At 40.4% G+C, this 22,114-nt stretch overlaps 1 protein-coding gene across 2 annotated transcripts; it reads left to right on the top strand.

The window, feature by feature from the left end:
* The first annotated feature begins 419 nt into the window (after positions 1–419).
* On the top strand, positions 420–21,918 carry LOC140254566 (serine/threonine-protein kinase Nek5-like). 2 transcript variants are annotated; one of them, XM_072341183.1, is made up of 23 exons: positions 420–487; positions 2,229–2,369; positions 3,380–3,476; positions 4,834–4,931; positions 5,863–5,946; positions 6,054–6,124; positions 7,520–7,606; positions 8,859–8,913; positions 9,818–10,018; positions 10,117–10,189; positions 10,556–10,683; positions 12,420–12,619; positions 13,438–13,504; positions 13,838–13,957; positions 14,084–14,167; positions 14,263–14,367; positions 15,626–15,703; positions 16,446–16,514; positions 16,632–16,755; positions 16,933–17,064; positions 18,053–18,190; positions 20,374–20,461; positions 20,851–21,918. In XM_072341183.1, exons 2-23 carry the CDS (start codon positions 2,253–2,255, stop codon positions 21,107–21,109), a joined length of 2,475 nt encoding a protein of 824 aa, XP_072197284.1. In that variant the 5' UTR covers positions 420–487; positions 2,229–2,252; the 3' UTR covers positions 21,110–21,918. The 2 variants fall into 2 exon arrangements, with proteins under 2 accessions (XP_072197284.1, XP_072197274.1); XM_072341173.1 differs by having other exon boundaries at positions 447–483.
* Positions 21,919–22,114: the final 196 nt, after the last annotated feature.

Genomic DNA, 22,114 nt, shown 5'->3' with positions numbered 1-22,114 from the left:
ATTGCACAGCTTTGCCCAGGGTGGTGGTGGAGCCACCGTCCCTGGGGTGCAGTGTGGATGTGGCACTGAGGGATGTGGTGAGTGGGCATGGTGGGACGGGTTGGTTGGGCTGGGTGGGCTTTTAGGGGTCTGCAGGGCATGTTCTGGACAGCGTGTAGCTTTGCAAACTGAAGCTTAGTTCACTCACTGTTGATCGTATGATAATACCTTAGGGTGAGCTTATTGCCTCAATTACCTCCATGAACAGAATTTTATGTACGCCATATGCACGTGCGGAAGGAAGTCATTTTGTTCCTAAGTAAGGACTAACTTCCCCATTTTGATATAGAGACAAACTAACGCTGTGAAAGCCTTACGGGTACTGTCAGCTCTTCCAACTCGGGGCACTGCCCGCGGCTCCAGGCCCACCTGGAAGTCTCCTCCTCCTCTACTTCCTCCTCCTCCTCCTCCTGGCCGCGGGGCTCCGGAGCGGGCTGGACTCAGGCAGGTACCGCGGTGCGCCTTCGGGCCGAGCCGGACAGGGGGGACAGGCCCGGGGCAGGGGAAGCCGCGCAGAGCGGCCCGTCGCCATGACGACACGGTGCCACAGCGCACGGGAGGGAGCACTGGGGGAACCGTGCCCGCCGAGCTGCCTCCTCAGCGCTAGTGCTGCCGTCAGTGCCGGCCTGCGGCCTCAACCTGCAGAGAGGTGGCCCTGGGGTGGAGTGGGAGGCTTTGCGAGTGGGTGTGAGAGCCCCACAGGCAGAGGGAGCTGCCTGCTATTCCTGACAGGGACGACGTGGTTGTCTGTGCAAATCTCCCTTGGTAACTCTTAGTCCAACTAATAAATACAGCTTCAAGGCGTGTGTGTCTGTTAGCCGTGTAAGTTTGCTTGCACATGGGTTGCAAATGCCTTTGGCCGTCACTGCCAGGGGTGTAAGCTAAATCAACAAGCTGTGTGTTCTCTGTTTATTTTGCCCATTGAAGAACAAGTGTGCAGTATCCGTAACCTCTAAACAGTGTCAAATTCCCAAATCATCAGTATATCGTACTTTATGCTGCCTCTTCTTTCTTTCTTTCTTTCTCTTAGTTTGTTCTGGGAGCACGTTGCCAGCCGTGTTTAATATCTTTATTGATGAGAGGACTGAGTGCACTCTTAAATAAGTTTGCAGATGACACCAAGGTGGGAGGAAGTATTGATCTGCTCCAGGGTAGGAAGGCCATACAGAGGGATCATACAGGCTGGATAGCTGGGCTGAGGCCAGTGGGATGAAGTTCAACAAGACCAAGTGCCTGGTCCTGTATTTTGGCTACAGCAACCTCAGGCGATGCTACAGGCTTAGGGCAGAGTGGCTGGAAGACTGTGTAGACGAAATGGACCTGGGAGTGTTTATTGGAAGACTGTGTAGAAGAAATGGACCTGAGGGTGTTGGTTGATGTTTGGCTCAACATGAGCCAATAGTGTGCCCTGCTAGCCAAGAAAGCCAATGGCATCCTGGCTTGTATCAGAAATAGTGCAGCCAGTGGGAGCAGGGCGGTGATCATCCCTCTGTATTCAGCTCTGGTGCAAGCTACACCTTGAGTAGAGTCATAGAATCTCAGACTGGTTTGGGTTGGAATGGACTCTTAAGATCATCTAATTCCAACCCCCTGCTATAGGCAGGGACACCTCCCACCAGACCAGGTTGCCCAAAGCCCCATCCAGCCTGGCCTCAGATGCTTCTGGGGAGGGGACATCTGCAGCCTCTCTGAGCAACCTGTTCCAGTGTCTCATCGCCCTCACAGTAAAGACTTGCCTCTTAATATCTAGTCTAAATCTATTCTCTGCATACTGTGTTCCGTTTTGGGCCCCTCGATACAAGAAAGATATTGAGGCTATGGAGCACATCCAGAGAAGGGCAATGAAGCTCTGAAGGGTCTGAAAAACAAGTCTTATGGGGAGTAGCTGAGGGTGAACTGGGATTGTTGAGTCTGGGTGAAAGGAGGCTGAGGGGAGACCTTATTGCTCTCTGCAGCTGTGTTTCAAGATTTCCTTTATTTGGTGCTTATTGAAAGTACAGGTCCACGATAACTTTTAGACTTCCAGGAGCTAACGGTTTGAGGAAGAATCAGCAACAGTAATAAAAATATGACAGAAACGTGCAGAAAATTCCAATATTGCAAGGCAGCCTTTTTGGCAGTCCAAACTCAGATGTTACAGCACTGACTACACCAATAGTAACTTGGGTATTCATTTATTTTGTTTCTAGCTACTGCTTTAAGGTGGAGCCTTCATGGATAGATATGAAATCCTTAAAAAAATTGGAGAAGGATCTTTTGGCAAAATATTCTTGGCAAAAGCAAAAGCAGATGATGAGCAATGCGTTATCAAAGAGATCGATTTAACTAAGGTAAAACAACAAAACCTGGATGATGGCTATAGTTATTTACCAGATTGTGATGATTGCATTCTGTTGGCCTATTTACTTGGGTGAAGTCATACCACGTTTGTAGTGCTTGATAGGTAGAGTTAAACTGCTCAGACTCTGTACTCTTTGACTGCCATTTTAGTGATTTCTCAAAGATAGAGTAAATACTTATTTTGGCATTAACACTTTGTTTTTCACCGTGGTAATTTACAACTGAGTTTTTCCAGTTCTCATTTATTGTGTGTGGCAGTTTGATTGGTCTCGTCTAACTCTACGTGTCCATTCTGTAGTTGTCTTCCCAGCTACTTGGTTGGGCTCAGGGCTGCTTTAGGAGAACAAGTGTTTGAGAATTCTGTTCTAGACTGAGGTGAATTGGGCCATAGAAGTACTTTCTTGTAGTTTATCCCAGCTGTTAAACAACAGTTGGTCACAGAAAATTGGTTGGACTAGATGATCTTGTAGGTCCTTTCCAGTCTCGTGATTCTATGATTCTCTCATTCTCTATCGATAAAAATGTGATCACAACCAAATATGACTTCTATTTACTGTAATAGGGTAAAGATTTTGTTTGAAGTTTTGCAAGCACTCATAACAGTTGTAAAATAGGACTTTTTTTCTTTATTCTTTTGAAACCACCCTTATTAAGAATACAGAATCACCCTTTACTCTTCAGATATATCAAGAAAATTTAACTTCTGTGTTTTTTCATCAACTTAATTAATAGCATTTGTGTAAAAAGTTTAAAGCTGTACATTTGCCTGTGTGTAAAAACACCATAATCTGATTTCACTTTGGTAATGTTCCAATGTGTTTCCAGACATCTACTGCAAATGGGTATTTCATACTGTATGTACATTGTGTTTTATCATGCTTCTGCATCGCCTTGTGTACAGTCTGTCTGTATTGGTAGGAATGGTTTGACACCAATGTAACTACTTCTGGAAACAGTTAAGTAAATCACTGCTAGCGTATGGTTTCATTATTCTTTGTAGATGCCTGTGAAAGAAAAAGAAGCCTCTCAGAAAGAAGTCATTCTTCTGGCCAAGATGAAGCATGAAAATATAGTAGCCTTCTATGCTTCTTTGCAAGGTTTACTTTTAACATTTTTGTTTTATTTGTGACCGTAGGAGTGAAAGGCAGCAAAGCCTAGCTTGTTCTTACTGACTAATGTGAAGCGTTGCCCCAACACCTTATTTATCAGTAGGGACCACTCCCAGCTGCTAAAAATGAACACAAGGTGTCAGGTTTGGTCACCGCTTTCTTTCTTTGCTGAGTGGGTGGGACATAAGGATCAAATGCTAGATCCTGGGATCTCTGTGTTGCTTCAGCTGAACTTCAGTCTTGACCTTCAGGAGAGGTCCAGAGTTCTGTCAGGCTTTCCTGGGAGCTTCAATAGAAGAAGAGAGCTCTTGAGTGTGGCAGGACATAGGTCCCCTGGCCCTTTGACTTGAACCACATTCTGAAGTATCCCTATAGTTGGAGAAAAGTTTTGGCTTGGAATTTGGGACTGAAAGAGAGAGCAGAGCGGCTTTCAGACAGAAGTTGATGCTGGTCTGCAAAGAAAAGTGAAGGCTGGTGTCTATGGGGAGCATGCAGTTAATGTATGTTCCAGGTGAAACTTACTGCATACTCTGCCTGAGACTTCACAGTGGGGTAGGGGCTTGTTGGGGTCCATAATCTCACAGGCTCTTGGGTCTGGGTAGAGAACTGGGACTGTAAGGGGCTAACACAGGGTGAGATTTGGTTTACAGCTATTGCTTGAAAATGGAAACAAATGAGGGCCTGGGTTTACTTTGGGCCCTTCCCTTTTGAGATGTTGACTAGAATCAACAAAGATTTCATCTCTGTATTCATTTTAGCGCTGGAGGTGATCCCAAGTAGTAGTGAAAACTCAGCTTTGACATAAGGTTAGTACTGAGCAGTGCAAAGATTTTTGTCCCAGGTAGTACTGTGACTCCTAGAGGCCCACAGGGAGAAGGTTTGGGCTGGGGAATGTGAAGCTTCCCTAGCTCAGGTTATTCTAGGATTTTTTGAGTTCACTATAAGAAGAGAACCGGTAGCCACAAAGAGGAATGTCCTCTCTTGAATATTTGTTGAAGATGAGTACCTGTTTCTAACAAAGACTAGGATGAGGCTTTGAGTTGGGGCAAGGGTAAAGGCCTGCCAACAGTCCAGGACCCGTGGGGTTATGTTCTGTGTATCAGTGTGGTCTCTTGAGGTCTATCTCATGTATTTAATATATTGGTGAATCTCCATTGAAATAGGTGTTTGTGTCTTTCTTACTTTTGCATCGAGTAGTACTAGAGGTATCAGTGTTTTATCAGTTACTCTTTGAAATGGAGGTGTAGGTAGAAGATTAACTCTCTCAATAGACTGTATAAAATGTGAATAGCTTATTGCTGTATTAATGAGTAATAAAGGAAAATATATATACTTTTCCTTTCAGAAGAGAACAAGCTGTATATTGTGATGGAATACTGTGATGGTGGAGATTTAATGAAGAGGATCAATATGCAGCATGGAGTACTGTTTGAGGAGAACCAGGTGAAACAAGTTAACTTAGAGCAAAGGACATATTATCTTAAATGTTGTTTGAATTGTCCAGTCCTAGCAACTGTTTCATAAGACACATCTAACCTGTTAGCAGAAATTTACTCTGAATTTTATGACATTACTTCTTGCTTAAGTTGGAAAAGAGCAACTCCCTAGTGTAGTATTTATGTATTTATTGTATCAGCTCTGCTCAGGGAATCACCTGCAAAACAGGAAGCATTCCTGTTACTATAAAAGATTATATAAACTGAATTAAAGTCTTCCATGATCTTCAGTTTTCCTGAAGAGAGAAACATGTAAGCAAGTCTTACTTTTGCTTCTGAATTAAATCCAGTGGCTCTTATTCAATTAAACCCATGTATATCTGAAGTTAGATATATACTTAAGAACTATCTGGGGTTAAGGATAAACCTGTGTGATTACTTAATAACCAAGACCCTTCATAGCTCCGTTTTCTAACCACATTTCAGACCTGCTCCCTCTGTTCCTTTTTCTCCTGACCACATTTGGTACAATTACAGGTATTACAAATGCATGGTATGGCATCCACTGCTGAGTATTAGGGAGAGTCTGCCCAATTCTGCCTTAGTTGCTATTGCTAACTCATTTCTTAATAAAGATCTAGTCTTCTTACTCTCCTTGGACATGATTATTCAGTCCATGCTCAAGTGATGGTCTTATCACAGTCAATGAAAACTTGACTGTGTTAAAGAAAGTGGGAGCCGATATTTATATATGTCTCTTGATAGCACTGAAAAAAGAAAGGAAAAGTCTATGGCATCAATTTTAGTCATTTGATAATATTACTTCTTACTATTTTATATGTCTGTTCTCTATGTATTTTTAATTTTTTTGTTATCTTTTTTGTATATATTTCATCCACACAAATTTACAGATATCTGTCCATTTATCTTTACTGCAGATTTTGAGTTGGTTTGTACAGATCTCCTTGGGCTTGAAGCATATCCATGACAGAAAGATTTTACACAGAGATATAAAATCACAGGTAGTAAAAGTGAGAGGGGAAAAGGATTGACTTTATCATATGAAAAATATGCTCAAGAAGCTCTGCTAGGTTTCATTTTTGCATATCAGTTTCTTTTTCTTTTTCAGAACATTTTTCTTAGTAGTAATGGGAAGGTAGCAAAGCTTGGAGACTTTGGCATAGCAAGGCAGTTGAACGAGTAAGTACCTCTTATACTTTGTATATGATCTACACCAAGTATGACTATTTTTTGAATGCTTAGAATGCAAACTGGATGTGAAAACTGTCTGTGAATTGTGCTTGGTTTAGAATATGAAGTCTGTCACTATATGGGAAACCATTATCCTGACATGTGCCATGCTGCTTGAAACCACAGATCGTTATAACTCTCATTATAGGCTGTTTCTCACCCTATGCTACACAGAGTGGAGAAGCCTCAATCTTTCTTTTTTCCTTGTGGAACTGACATAACGATATTCTGGATGAACTTATTTTGATAGTATCTTAATCTAAGCCTCCTCATCTCCAGGGATGCCATTATTTTAGCTGCAGTTTCCACCAGCACTAATACCTTTGTGGTGTGTCCCTTTTTGCAGCACATACCCACTTGCAAAACCTCAACTCTCCACATGCAAAATACTAGTGCGGAAAATGCCTACCTTCAAAAGTGTTCTGAGGGTACCTGCTTTGAGGATTGGTCCTATACAGTGGATAGGAAATAAACTGTGAAACTGTAGTACTGAATAGGCATCAAGGACAATAGGGATGAAAATATTTGGGGCTCTGTAGCACTTTTTCTCGTATAAACAAGTGAATTAAAATTCTCAGTCTCTTTTCTCCCACTCATCTGTGATACACAAAGACATTTTCATCTCCATTCTCCACTTTCAACCACCAGATAGCGTCCAATATTTTACTTTCAGTTCAGTGTCTTTGCCACCTCTGGCACTTAGAACTCATATTCTCTCTAAAGAGTGTCACTTCCAACTTGTATTGACACCTAGTATGCAGTGAGAGGAATCACACTTTACGAGTACCTCCTGCCTTTCCCAATGACTCTTGATGACCCCCACAGAGCAGATATCTAAAAGCAAGTGAAATGAATCCAAGTGGTGTTATTTGGCTATATACCTGCATAACAAGTCAGCAGCAAAGATGGAAACAGAATTCACTTCTGCTTTAGTTTCTGAACAGCACTTCCTCCTTCCTCTGTATCTTGCTTGCATGACTGACTACCACGTAAAATACTCTTACTTGAATGAGTATGTCAGAGACTTCTTATATTTTGGTGTGTGGTTGATGGCTTTCTGATTCTATGCTAATGATAATAATTCCTTAAAAATGTTTATTACAATGCTGATAAAAAGGGGGAGAAAGACAATTCCTGTCTTTCTGTTGAGATGCAAGCACTATATTAAAATAGTTGGTCATTTTTACAGAGAAATGAGAAATACTTCTATTTTTCTTGGAGGGCTCTATTGAGCTATTACTCAACTATTTTGCAGCAACTATTAGATTCCCCATGGAGCCTAACTCAATTGCTTGCAGACTTTTTTTCAGTGTATAAGCCTTTTTGTTTATTGTGTTTCATTAGCACTGCAGATTTTGCCTATACGTGTGTAGGAACCCCCTATTACCTGTCACCAGAGATCTGTGAAAATCAACCATATAACAATAAAACGTAAGTCTGTTTTCTTCATATGCTTTGTGCATGGGGGTGTGCAGCCACGAGATAACTTATTTTCATCATGTTGTGGCTTAAAGTAGTATTTCACAGAATCACAGAATTGTAGGGGTTGGAAGGGACCTCTAGAGATCATCGAGTCCAACCCCCCTGCCAAAGCAGGCTCCCTACACCACGTTGCACAGGTAGGCGTCCAGGCGGGTCTTGAATATCTCCAGAGAAGGAGACTCCACCACCTCCCTGGGCAGCCTGTTCCAGTGCTCCGTCACCCTCACCGTAAAGAAGTTCTTGCGCACATTCGTGCGGAACTTCCTATGCTGGAGTTTCAGCCCATTGCCCCTAGTCCTGTCCAACGCACTACTGAAAACAGACCAGCCTCGCCACTATGGCTCCCACACTTCAGGTATTTATAAACCTGGATCAAGTCCCCTCTCAGCCTTCTTTTCTCAAGGCTAAACAGACCCAGTTCCCTAAGTCTCTCCTCGTAGGGGAGATGGTCCAGGCCCTTCACCATCTTTGTGGCCCTCCGCTGGACTCTTTATGATTTCTGCAAGACACCAGGAATTTCACGTGTCAGCTTTGCTCTTCAGTCTTGCTAGGAATATTAAGCAGACATAGTTTATATCATGTGCCTTTTCCAATGATAAGGGTAGTACCTGGATAGGTACCGTAGAAACATTGGTGCTACAATTAAAAAAAAAAATAATTTAAGGTTTATATTTTCAAGGCATCTTAAGAAGAAGCACCAGTACTAATGTCTGATGGAATAATGCTAGTAAGTATGGGCCCAGATAACCTTTCTAGACATGTTTGCTGCCTGCTGGGGGCCTACATTCAGGACATCAAGAAGCGGACCTCAGGTATGATGAAGCCAGCTGACTACTATCCCTCCCTGGTCATTCAGTCTGGGTTGCATGAGACTGCAACCAGGATATTAAAAAAAAATATTAGAAAAAAATCTTTACATCCCTTGGGAAGATGTTGAAGGGATTGGGAATGCAGGTAGTATTCTCCTCAGTCCTCCCAGTTGAAGACTGGGATCTGAGCACGAGGAGAATGGATCTACGCCTATATTGGCAACTCTGCTTGTGGCAAAGGTGTTGGAATGTGATGATTTTCAGGTCCCTTCCAAGCCAAGCTATTTTTTTATTCTATGATTCTATAAATTTGAGAGCTGAAAAGAAATACTGATTACATGTAAATAAATATTGTTGGCTTTTCCTGAAACTTTATTTCCTTTTATTCACAGAGATGTTTGGTCTCTTGGCTGTGTGCTTTATGAGCTATGTGCACTGAAACATCCTGTAAGTACCTTATAATTAGATCAGTATCATATTGTTAAAAAGAAAGTGGACAGCCTAGAAAACTTATAGTAATAACAGTATTAATAAACTACTAGAATTCATATTAAGGCATGACAGACAGTGTTTAATATTCTTGTATTGTGTCTATTTTGTGCATATGGAAATACAATATTGCAATTGAGTCAGCTGAGTAATGAAAAATCAGGTTGTACCTTGGTTTCTGAGAACACAGAACAGAGGATAAGTTGTGTGAACTGAGGCTTTGAAGCTGAATGCTGTGAAGACAGTATGTGTGCAGGTCTGTGCTTAACAGCTTTTGGCACAATCAATCTTGTGTATTTCTGGAAAAATTGTGTCTGTGTTTCTGTATAACAGTAGAATCTGAAAAAAACCTCTTCCAAGCAGCAAAGCTCTCACACCTCCTGAGTCATGCAGCTGAAACAAGGAAAACATAACCAGAAAATACATCAAGAAAGTGGTTATGTTATTTTTTCTTCAGCAAACTACAGGTGATGAGAAATGATTTCTGAAGAGATTGCATAGGACGGAGCTTCTGTCAGCAAGTGCCTTTTTTCATGTTGAGATATTGGCAATAGGGCAACAGAGAACAGCCTCAAGTTTCACCAGAAGTTCAGGTTGGGTGTTAGGGAGAAATTCCTCTTTGAAGGAGTGGTCAGGAACTGGAATGGGCTGCCCAGGGTGGTGCTTGTGTCACCGTTCAAGAAACATGTAGCTGTGATGTTAAGGAACGTGGTTTAATAGGAAACACTGGCAGTAGGTGGATGGTTGGACTAGATGATCTTAGAGGGCTCTTCCAACCATAATGGTTCAGTGATTCTGTCTCATTCATCACTTCCAACCAGCAGCACTTACTGTCACCTTTTTATGTCTTTCACTGATTAAGTTTGAAGGCAATAGTTTGCACCAGCTGGTGCTGAAGATCTGCAGAGGGTATTTTCACCCGGTGTCTCCCAACTATTCATATGATCTGAGGATGTTGATTTCCCAGTTGTTTAAAATATCTCCGAGAGATCGACCATCTATCAGTTCTATATTAAGGAAGCCCTTCTTGCAGAAGCTTGTCCTCAAACATTTGCCCCCTGAGGTGAGTACCTTGTAGTGCTGCTTGCCAAGAGGAAAATGTGTATCATAGCGGTGTAAAACAGTTCTGTCAGATACTTATGTTGCTTACTGTTAACGCAGGAAGAACTCAGTCGCACTGTGTTACATAGAAGAAAGCCTTCAGGATCACTGCCTGAAACAAAGCGGATGCCAGGTAATGATAATGTTATTTAACATTGGTTCTACACTTGTGTTTGCTAGTTATGATTTCGGCTAGAAAAAGCTGCCATGTGGTTCTGGTTTACAGAGGTCTCCCTTTTATTTAGTGTACTTCTTTCCAAAACTGATTAGTAAACTCTACGTGAGTGTGGCAGATCAGAATGTTTTAAAACATGTCATTCGAAGGATGAAAGGCAAAGTACTGTGAGGTGTGATGAACTATGATTCTATGATGAAAGGATGTAAGGAGTGTTTATTAATTCAGCCTGTCAGTGTTGGGTTTATAAACCCTACTATGATTTGCCACTGAACTGTGCATAAAGGGAAGAAAGTAACCTTTTAATATTTTATTTTTAAAAAGTTTGTAATCTGCAAAGAAGGAGAGTCCGGGACCAAATTCTACCAGAACCTGGAATGGTGGTACCTAGCACAACACAGGAATCATTTCAAAGAAATGAATTGAAACCTTCAAGAGGGCAACAGCTTCAGGTACTGTGCATCCACATTCTCATAACATTTAATTATCTTAGAAGATAAACTCCTGTTAGAAGAGGTCCTTTAGAGGTCCAATTAAATTCAACCTAATGCCTGTATCCATCATCCAAAAGATGTTAAGCTCTATCAGGCCCAGTATTGACTCCTGGGGTACCTTGCTGTCTAGTGGCATCCAGCTATGGAGCATGATCAGCTCTGAGTTCAGCCAGTTTTCAATCTACCTCACTACTCCTCCAGCCCATTCTTGATCAGCATCTCTTTGAAGATGTTCTGGGAGACAGTGCCAAAAGCTATTCTAAAGTCAAGGTAGGCAATAGCCACTACTCTCCCTTTGTCTACCAAGCCAGTCATTTCATTGAAGATGGTTATAAGGTCAGTCAGGTGTGACCTTCCCTTTGCATATTCATACTGACTACACCTGATCATCTTCTTATCTTTTGTGTGTCTGCAAATGATTTCCAAGTTGATTCATCACTTTGACAGGCATCAAGGTAGGGCTGCCTGGCCTGGAGTTCCCTTTCTTCCTGCTTTTTTGCAAGACAGGAATGACATCTGCTCTCCTTCAGTCCTCAGACACCTCTCATGTATGGTCTCATCTATGTTCAGTTTGCTTATATGTTCTCTAGTCTGATCCTCTTCCACCAAGGGTACATCTCCCTTGCTCCAAACTTCCTGGTCAGAAGGCCCTGGGCTTCCCTAAAGCCATGCTGAGGTCTGAGACAAAGAAAAGATTCATTACTTCATCCCTTTTTGTGTTCTTTGTCACCAGGCGTCTGCTTCACTGTTCACAGCTCCCAGTCTTCTTATTTAGATGGTCTGATTTGATTTTCCTCTTGCGTTAGATTGCCGTACTTCTGGACAGCATACTCTAAAATGTCGTATAATGAGGCACAATATGTACACTTTCAGAAGTTACCTCATTCTTAGGAATATTATTGGTAGTGGAAATTTTTTCTTCTTATATAGACATGAATCTATACTGTGCACTAATCTGCACTGTGCTGAGGGGAGAGGTGCAGAGCAGGGAGGAACAGATAACACATTTACTGGCTAAGCAGGGGACCCGGAGATGCTTTTTGATTTTCAGCATTTTTCTCATACACCACGTGATGGTTGTTAGCCTCCCGCTGTGGAAAAGTTCACTGATGTCTTGTTACGCTTCTTTTATATCATGCAGCAGCATGTGACCTTTCTCTTTGTTGCTCTTATGAGATGGAAGAGGCAGTCTTGTTGCAAATTAGAGATACAGGAATGTTGCATCACAGTGAGGACTTTGAGAAATGAGAAGCAAACTCCCACAGGCAGATAATCAAAGAGATGCTGACATGAGCAGCACAGTGCTCCCCAGAAAGCATTAGTCTGTGTGTGTACTGCCCCAAACTGCTGTCACATGTCAACATAAGACTCTCCTGGAATTATCTCAGTGCTCTGGACTCAGAACAGTGGTGTGGCTCAAGGGCAGTGAGGTTGAAGAGCACAAAGCCTTGACTCACACAACAACATGGGCTGCTGTCTGATCATGGAGCAGGGAGAAGATGACAGTAAGATTACATACACCCTGTATGTAACAAGTTAGGATGTTTGTGAAATGATTTTGAGAACTTACACTAACTATACTGTAAACAGTCTGTATTAAAATGCAACTTAGAATGGGGAGGATAGGAAATAGTTCAAACCGGTATTGGTAGAAATGAAAATAGTTAAATTAACATCCTTTATTATATTTTCAGCCACAGAGCTCCAGAGATAAAATGGCAGAAAGGCCAGATAATGTGAGAGTACATGGCCATTATGGTCATTACTATGATAAACTCGACAATTTGCAAAGGAAAATTAATGCATGTTATGACCTTTCTCACATCAGCCAAAGAGCAGAGGAATACTATAAACTAAAAGGACAAATTGCACCTCCACCCCCCCCACCTGAATGGTAAACCTTTCTCACTATTTACTAGTAGTGTCCCTCATTATTTTGAGTAATCAGCCTTCCTCTTTAGGTAGCACTTTCATTATGGCTTATGTAATCATTCCTTCTCTGCTTGGTCTTTGATAATTTTTGCATAAGCTAATTGTACAACAGTGTAACTCCTGCTCTTCTCAATCCACAAGTTCCTTTTGAATGTATTGTCCTGATGTTTGAAATTTCATTATCAAAATGTCTCCCATGTCTCACTGGGTGAAGAATAAAGCACAACCTTTCTGTAGACTTTCTGACTATATCAAAGATAAACTTTGTCTCTTCTTCACATCAGAAACAAAAGATCTAACAAGCAAAATCCATTCTGTACTTGAAGGGATAGAGTGGGAGACGAGACATGCAAATGTTGTTTTTCTGGAGAGCCTGTATTTTTGGTTTTAGATGCCAAGTCCTGCTCTTCAGCACTCTGTGGATTTCAAAGCCTTTCTTTTATAAAGCAGAGGTAGAAACCTTTTCGTTTGAGAATGCCTGTCCATTCCATGATTGACCACTTATTTTGAGGATCAGGAAAAATGACTTTATTTTCACTAACGTTTTCACATGCCATTTATGAAATAAAAAGTGAAGAGGTACTTCAGAAGGCTTATATAACTAAAATAACAGGAAATACCACTGCCCAAAGAACATATGTTTTCTTTTTGCTATTATACATATTTTATCCATACGTATACATTCATGTTGTACAAACAGAGCTGGCAAAGTATTGTTTGTGCAAAAGATAAAATCCGTGAAATAAAATGCAAGCTATGAACGTTACTTTCTTCTCTCAGGCCTTCAGAATACCTTCAAAGGCGCTTTGAAGCCCAGCAGTACAAGATTAAAGTGGAAAAACAGCTGGTGAGTAAATACTGAATCACAGAATAAAATCTGTGAGAAAATCTGAATGAAAATCCTAAAGATGTACTGATGTCTTTCCAGTAGACTGTAACAGTGTCAGGTAGGAAGTTCTGCTCTTGCAATGTTGTTGATTTGCACTATGATGGTCATCTTGAGGTTTTATTTGTAATATGAAACTGAAACAGTGAAAAATTCTATGATGACTCTTACTTCCAAAAATTACACACTTGCCTTACTGCACTCCTCAGTAAAAGAGGGAAAGTGAACTGAGTGAGCACTGAAAAAAGGATTCTAAGTGAAAATTCATTTGCTTTGGGATTTGTGCCTCCACAGGGACTGCGGCCATCCTCTGCTGACCCATATCATGACCAAATGCAGATGCAAAAAATAAATGAGCAGCATTTCAAAATGCATCAGCAGGACATGTCTAGAAAGAATGAGATGAAAGAACAGGTAAAGAAGATATTTGTCTTAGTTGCCTAAAGTTGTTTTCTTACACTCTTCAACAATGGTGTTTTTTATATTGCTGTTTTGCTGTGCCTTTCTAATAAATATGCATTTTAATGTGTTGTTTAATAGGAATATCTGAAACAGTTACAGAAAATTCGTGAAGAATACCACAGCAATATGAGAGAACTCAGATTAAGAGCAAGAGTATGCCAGGTAACAAAGCTCAAACATACATGCAGTCATATTTCCTTTTCCTGTTTTAAAGCAATACACTTAATTATTAATCAAAATATAAACATGTTCCGTAGGAGAATCAAAAAATACCGGATAAAACCTTCCTGGTGAGTCAAGGGAAAGCTGAAAACCAGCCTGAAAACAAAGATACAGCTGGAATAAGAGGAGAATCACTTGAGGTATGAGCACCATCCTATAGTCTGTGCAGGATTTTTATTCGTGTTCTTTCATTCACTCTCTGGGACAGTTATGAAGAAATGTAAAGCCTAAATCTTAACTGATGTTTGTATTGTATATGAAAATATCCCTTGGTTCCCTTCATGAGCAGCCCGGAAAGCTTATTTGGATGAGTTCTAATTTGGGTTGGTCATTTTTTGTCCCCCACTTAATTATGGAAAGCTAATTTTACCTCATTTCTTTTTGTGGTGTGTCTCTTTCCTTTCTGAGTGAAGGAAAGAGGAGGCCACTCACAGTGTAAATCTCCATTAGAATTTTGTACAGAAGATGTGTTAAATAAGAGCTCAGAGTAGAACATGAATACACCTGTAAGGAAGATGTTCGCTTGGGGAGGAATATACAGTCCAGTTTTATGTGGATTTCTTACCTGAACAGAAATTTGGGAGAGGTAGAAGTAAGAAGCGGAGCCAAAGATTTCCATCTACAGGAAATCATCATTTCTTTCTCATCAAATACTATCAAAACAGCCACTGGAATGGAGCTTCGGAATGGGGGTGTAGTGAAAACCAGATGAGGTTTCCAGACCGCATGTAGTTCTGCAGCAGTAATTTCATTAGTGAAACATAGGAAAGCATCAACTTGTCAAACCAGAGCACAAACCGATGGCTACTTTTGAAAGGAAAGCAGCCCTGGTATAGATGGTAGCAGGGGGAAGATTTCCACACAAAATATGACAGACATTGCTACCCTTACTGCCATGGGAACTTGGGCCAAAGCTGCCAGTATAAGTAGGATATTCTTCAGTGATTAATGGATGCTAAATCCATCTTTTACTAGAATGAAATCCCTTGCTGGGATAAGCTAGGCTATAGGACATGTGAATGTACCCTAATAGCAGATCACAATAGCAGACCTGTATACAATCATTTACTTTGCTTTTATGAGACATGTTCTAACACAGGATATAAGAATATGCAGAAGGATAATAAAATAACATTTAGGTATTACCAGAAAACAAGATAACATGAAAGCTGGCTAGACTTCGTACGGGTACAGGTTTCAGTTATAATGTTGATTTTCATCACTTCCAAAGTCTGTCAGGAAGAAATTAGGCAATGAATGGAGTATTCCTACAGATAGATATACAAAGAAATCGGTGACTAGATTTATTTACTAAAACAAGTGTTTTTTGCAGTAGGTAATATACATATTCTGCTTCCAAATTCTTACTTTACAGTTGCTGTTTTTCTCTCCTTCCAGGACACGGAAGAAAACTTTAAACAGGTCAGACTCCAGGACAGGCAAGGCCAAAAAAGTCTAAAGAAATCCAGCAGCAAGGTGTCTGTACTTACTATTCGTTTTGCCATTTTATTCTTAAAGCTGTACAATTCACATGATTCTGTTATGCCGTGGTAGCTCTGGAAACCAAGGTATTTGAGAATCAGTTAAGAGAACCATTTGCTAAGTTTCTGTGTCAAGATAGAATGACTAAGAAACAAATGGCAGAGCTTTTCAGCTGTTTTGAGGGAGAGCCCATGTAAATCTTACCAGGTAGAAATCAGTCCCTGTTTGTTCATCTTTACATCAAGCTGTTTGTCTGAATATAGTTTTGTTAAACATTATTCTTTGTAGTGCTTTTTAAATTGTAAGAGGGGGTAGGAAAAGAATGGGGATGCGCATGGGATATCAGGAAGGTTTATGACCATAAAGTGATTCTGAAGTGGACTAAAGGTGCTTTGTGAAGTGCTGCACTGAAGCAGATCTTAATAACGGCTGAGAACCAGCCGTAAGAACCAACTCAGTCTATTACAAGTATTTGAATTAAATGATTATTTAATACAGCTTTGTCTTAAAATCAGTGATATTCTGGCCTTCTGTTCTGAACGCAGTCATTTGGTAATATCCATAAACTGCTCTTTAGAACAATCTATTTTGGTCTTATTCGATCCCGTTCAACAGAAGAAAAACGCTGCTAAGCAGAAGTGATTTTTAACAGAACAACGATTTTCAGGTTTGTAGTTCTGTATAAACCACGTACCTTTAATTGTGTATTTTAACAAAGTGTCTGAATTTTCTTTAGGGAGGAGTAAAATTTGAAATTAATTTAGATAAGTGCGTTCCTGAGGAAAACAGCATTCAAGAAGCAGAGGTAGGATTCAGTTATACTCAAAGCACTTGCATTAGTAATCTGACACGATGTCAGTAGCTCCATTATCTAAGGTTCAGTGTTTTCATTACCATCATTCTCTCCCTTGGCTTTTTCCAGGTTCAGGATAAACTCAACGAGTTAGTAACTTTTGTGGATAGTGAGAATCTGGAAGACAAATTGTTGGAAGTTTCTGAAGGTTCTGTGGACAGGGCTTTGGGAGAACTATCTGGATACCAAGCAGGTATTTCATAGGGAAATTCAGTACTATGAGCTAGGTAAGTTCAGTAACTGCAAGCTATAACAAGTTCACCTGATGTTTCTCTCTCACTTCAATATTTTATACCATTATGGATGTTATAATCCCTCTGAAATCTATTTAAAAGATGAAATAATGTCTTCCTCTTATTCTTCTCTCTAGTGTCCAGTGATGCAGGTGATACCGAGAAAAAAAGAAAGCATTGGCAAGCTGGAACACCCCAGACACTACTGCATTTTTTAGCCAATACTGATACTTCATCTGTATGTCCTACAATGGCTGAAAATGAACATTGTAAGAAAGTTTCATGTTTTCCAGTGAGTTAAATGGGAAGCTACTAAAATTCAGCCAGACTATTTACTTAAATACCTCTGCAAACTATTCCATAGCAGAACATTCACATGATCTAACAGGCTTTTAATTGGAAGGACTTCGTAATAGTTGAGATTATTGGATGTGTTAAACCACAGAATGAAAGGATTGCTTTCCCCTCTAATATCGCAATCATGTTTTGCTGCTCACAAATAGAAAGAGCACAGCTTTAGGAATCACTCTGTGACCTGAGTAATTCGCTGTCAGCCTTCAGTGAATCCACACAGCTTTCTTAGGCCTTGAACTGATAATACAAAAGAACTCTGTCAGTCTGTGGCCAAAGTCATCCAAGAGTGGTGGTGTTCTGGTTTCACACGCCACAGACTCATGTTAATACACATCACAAGCACATTTTTGTGCAACCTACACAGGTGTGATTGTGGTGCGGTTCCTTTTCTGAAGAGGTGAGTTGTTTGCTTTCTTGCAGTACCAGTGCATATATTCCCAGGCAGAAAGGTAACTCCAGTGACTGGTTGCTGTAAACAAAGGACTCTTCTAGCATTCTTGCAGCCTCCCAATGCCCCAGATACACGGAAACAACCTGAATAGTTTGCATAGATAGTCAAGACAAAGCAGAATATTGTTAGGGTGCCACTTCTTGTTCATTGTGCCTCAGGTGATGGGCACAGGGAACAAGAAACAGGAGCTTCTTGGAAGCTTTTTCAGCTCCAAACCAACAAGTCTGAGAACAAGAACTTCTCAGTGAAGCTCTATTTGTCTGTGCCAGGCCAAGTATGCTTATTACTTGAATTAATACTGGTTTTAAGAACTTTGTAGTGACAAGCAGTCCAGACAGTCCAGTGTTGCACAAAAAGGAAGAAATCAATGTCAAAATCAGTTTAATTATAGCAAAAGGCAGTGACAAGCCACAGGCATGACTTATTGACCTGAGAACCTTCCTACTCTTCAGCTGACCATGTTATTCTGCCTGAAGACATCACAGAAAACAGGAAGCAGTGGCAACAAACAGCTCCAGGGACGCTCCTGAACGTCTTAGCAGAAGCAGAGCTCTGTAATGATTCCTTCATCCAGCTTGAAGAGGAAAAAGGTAGGATGTCTGTTACTGTAAATTACACAAGGTTTTCTTCACTGTGTTACTAAACCACTGGCAGAGGGTTTGTGACAAGAAGCAGTGGGTTCAGAACATTTAGAAGCAGGAGGGGAATAAACTCTTTGAAAGGACTGATAATAGCAGGACAAGGGGAAAGGGATTTAAGTTGAAGGAGGGTAGATTTAGGTTGGATGTTAGGGGGAAGTTCTTTACTAGGAGAGTGGTGAGGTCCTGGAACAGGCTGCCCAGGGAGGTTGTGGATGCCCCGTCCTTGGAGGTGTTCAAGGCCAGGTTGGATGGGGCCCTGGGCAACCTGATCTAGTAATTGTGGAAGTTTGGTGGCCCTGCCAGGCAGGGGGGTTGGAACTTCATGATCCTTGAGGTCCCTTCCAACCCAGGTCATTCTGTGATTCTGTGACAAATGAGGAAAACATTGGCAGCCTCTGCCAGCAGCACTGGCTCTGTCCTGTAGCAGTGCAAGGCCTCTTTCAGGATGTAGCTGTTTTCAGTAGCAGGGAAATCTTGCTAACCAGCTATCCCTTCATATATAATTCTTCATTCACTTGGGCAGATGAGATTAAGGTACAACTGCCAACAAGACAGGAGACAGCAGAAACCTGGATATAGCCCCTGCAACTGTTGAGATTGAAGAACCCTGTAAAAAAACCTGTGCAAATACATGTATTTCTGTAAAACAGCTGTAAACTGTAGTCCATAATGGCTGGTGACTGACTTTACATGGTCCATCCTGATACTGCTGACACTGAAACTGATTTCAACTCACTTATGCTGCAGCACACTTTATTCTGAAGTAAGAGGCTGCCTTAAAAATGACTCTTACTTTGCATCAGCACGTAGCTAAAAGGCAGAGAATTTTCTATAGAAAGATAAACCTAACCAAATGGTGCAGTTCTACACACAGTTGCCAGTCTACTGAATGTTTAATTGGATAACACGAAGCCAAATCAATTGTGTGCACTGAATTTCAGCATTTTTAACAGATCATGAGAAGTATCTTTTATTCACAACGGAGCAGTCAGCACACTCTTGCATCACGTACACGCTCCAGTAGAATAACAAGCTGTTTAAACACTGCTACATCCTGAAGGATAAATGAGGCTGAATTACCTTTCTGGAGCTGGCCTTAAAGCTTATACATTAAAAAAGAATAAAAGAAACTCAAATCATTTTTCATAGAATCACAAGGTTGGAAAGGACTTACAAGATCATCTAGTCCAGCCATCCTCCTGTAACCACTGCTACCACAAGCCACTAAATGATGTCTCGTAGCTCCTCATCCATCTGATCTAAACCTCCCGTGGTACATCTTGCGGCCATTTCTTTTTCATTAATGCCAGTGGTCCATAGGACTAAAGCAAGAATAAGGTCATGCAAATATTCTTTAGTGCTACTCCTTTGATCAGTTACATATATTAAAATACCACACTCCTTCAATACCCAGTTCCGTCCTGCTACACAAGCTCTCATTGTGGAATACATTGTTACCCAAAGCGACAGATTTCTGTTGGACTACACACAGGATTTACCCGCTGTGTACTGAAACAACTCTTACAACTGTTCTCCCACTTTTCAGGTTGAACCATAGAATCATAGAATTACTCAGGTTGGAAAAGACCTCAAAGATCATCAAGTCCAACCACAGCCTAACCACAGTACCCTAACTCTAACAACCTCTGCTAAATCATTGAAGTTGCCTTCCAGTCTTTGAAAGTGAGCAGTTTCAGGGAATCATAGCTACTATATTCAAGCAGTAATTTTCAGTCTTTCCCACACAGTACTCTCCTAAGTTTTCCACTGTAAATGGAGGCTGTTGTATTTGGCACTTAACCTCCTAACATCAGATCTACATTCTTATTTACCCTTTATAGTCCTTTGTTTATAGTCTACAAACACGCTAGATTCCACTGAGCCAAAGTTATAAACTGCTGACTAAAACATGTGATCGAGAATCATTGAATCACAAGGTTGGAAAGGACCTACAGGACCATCCGAGCACCCTCCTATTACCGTAGCTACCACAACTGAAGTCAGTTAAGCGCAGTACTCACAGTGCTGTAATCCAATAAATAAATAAATAAAGCAAAGCATTTAATTATTTGCTTTTGGATGCCAATTTATCATTAGCTAATATGGAAATAAATTAACCTTGTTGCCTTCAGAAGAAAGAAAGGAAGATGATTCAGAAACGTGTTCCTGTGTTGCTGTTGATGAAGGCAGACTTGAGCCAAGATCAGATGATGAAGACACGTAAGTCAAGCACATCAGAAATCAAATTCATACAATGAAGTGTTCATGAAATGGCAGGATGTATTGCCTGAAGCTCTTTTTCTCAGTTCTTTTAAATATGTAACTGAAGAAAACTTGTTTTACAGTCTCCTAATGGAACTTGCAACTCTGTAATTTATTTTCAGATGCTAACACTGAGGTTAAAAATGTTGGCCTAAGTATTAACATGGCTCATTCCCACTTAGATAGTAAAAAAAATCTCACTAAAAGAGGTGAAGAAACAAGTTACGTTTTCTGTGTAGCTTGTATATTCTTTACAAAGCACTGTAAACAGCCTGAAAGGCACTGAAACTAGAAACGCTTGTAACAAGACACACTTAATGGATAACATTTTCGTGCCTAATTTACAGAAATTTTGAAGACTCTGGAGATGAGCTGAGCCAGGAGCTGGAAGCAGCCTTGGGAAAAGTGGGAACGTCTTCAGCAGAGAGATGCACGGAGTCTGCTGTGCTTTCAGTACATAAAGATCCAAGTTGTGAAGAAAGTATAAGCTTAACTAACAAACTACTTGAGACACCTAATAATGATTTAGAAAGTAACCGCGGGTCACTTCCTTTAGATACCAATAATGAAAAAAGCAAGCAGCAGCTACCTGATGCACAAGGATGATTACTGATTCAAAACAAAACTGTCCTGCAAATGCCAACTACGTCAGGAAAAAACAACCAAAAAACAGGTAGCTGACAATAAATTCCAGGTAAATCGATTGCTTTTCAACAGCGTTAATGTTTTTGGACATTTTGTAAAGGAAAAAAACAGCAGGCTACTTTTTAGATTACTACATGTTGAAAAATCCCAATCCAGAATGTAATGCACTTTTCTTGATTAATCTAAACTACCTGGGACACCTCGGACTCTTTCTTAGGCAACCTTCTGACTGCATAACTCTGCAGCCATTTTCATATCATGTCAGAAAGTCTCCCAGTCAGTGTACTTTATTTCTGTAGATGAATCAATGTCCCATTTTAAGCTTTTCCAGCTTTTCCTATTCTCTCTGTACCATCAGTTCACATTTGTGTTTCATGCAGTTTCATTTACACAGCACTGCGTTTTGGATATGAAAACAGATGCCTAATATTTTAACTTTTTGGTTCGCTTAGTTCTCAGTGTTATAAACTCTATTTTAGAGTTGTGAGGTTTGTATTTGTGTACTATCTAATTATGGTCTCTAATTTAGACCCTCCTATTTCCTAGGAACAGAAAACCTTCCAGTAGAACAGAGCTAGGGAAATACCAAGTCATACTGAAAAGGACATGAGGGAAGAGCTAATGTAAGGACTGACAATTATGACACTAAAAAAGCAAGCTAGCAAATTCTGTATTAGAGGAACTGCTGTAGGTAATGAATTCACTAAGACTAGATGAGAAACAGCTGTTTATGTTTTTCCTCATTAAAAATAACTGCATTTTTTCTTTTCATGTTGTTGGAGTCCTTAACTTGACCAATGGAAGAAACTATATATATATACATATATATGTGTGTGTGTGTGTGTTTATATATATATATAGTGTATACATATATATACACACACTATATATGTGTGTGTGTGTATACATATATACATATATATACATACACACACACACATATATAAAAGACATATATATATATAA

This window comes from Excalfactoria chinensis, chromosome 1 (assembly GCF_039878825.1).
Source record: "Excalfactoria chinensis isolate bCotChi1 chromosome 1, bCotChi1.hap2, whole genome shotgun sequence".
Classification (NCBI taxonomy): domain Eukaryota; kingdom Metazoa; phylum Chordata; class Aves; order Galliformes; family Phasianidae; genus Excalfactoria; species Excalfactoria chinensis.
The sequence above is the reverse complement of the archived record's forward strand: the minus strand, read 5'-3'. Positions and strand labels throughout refer to the sequence as shown.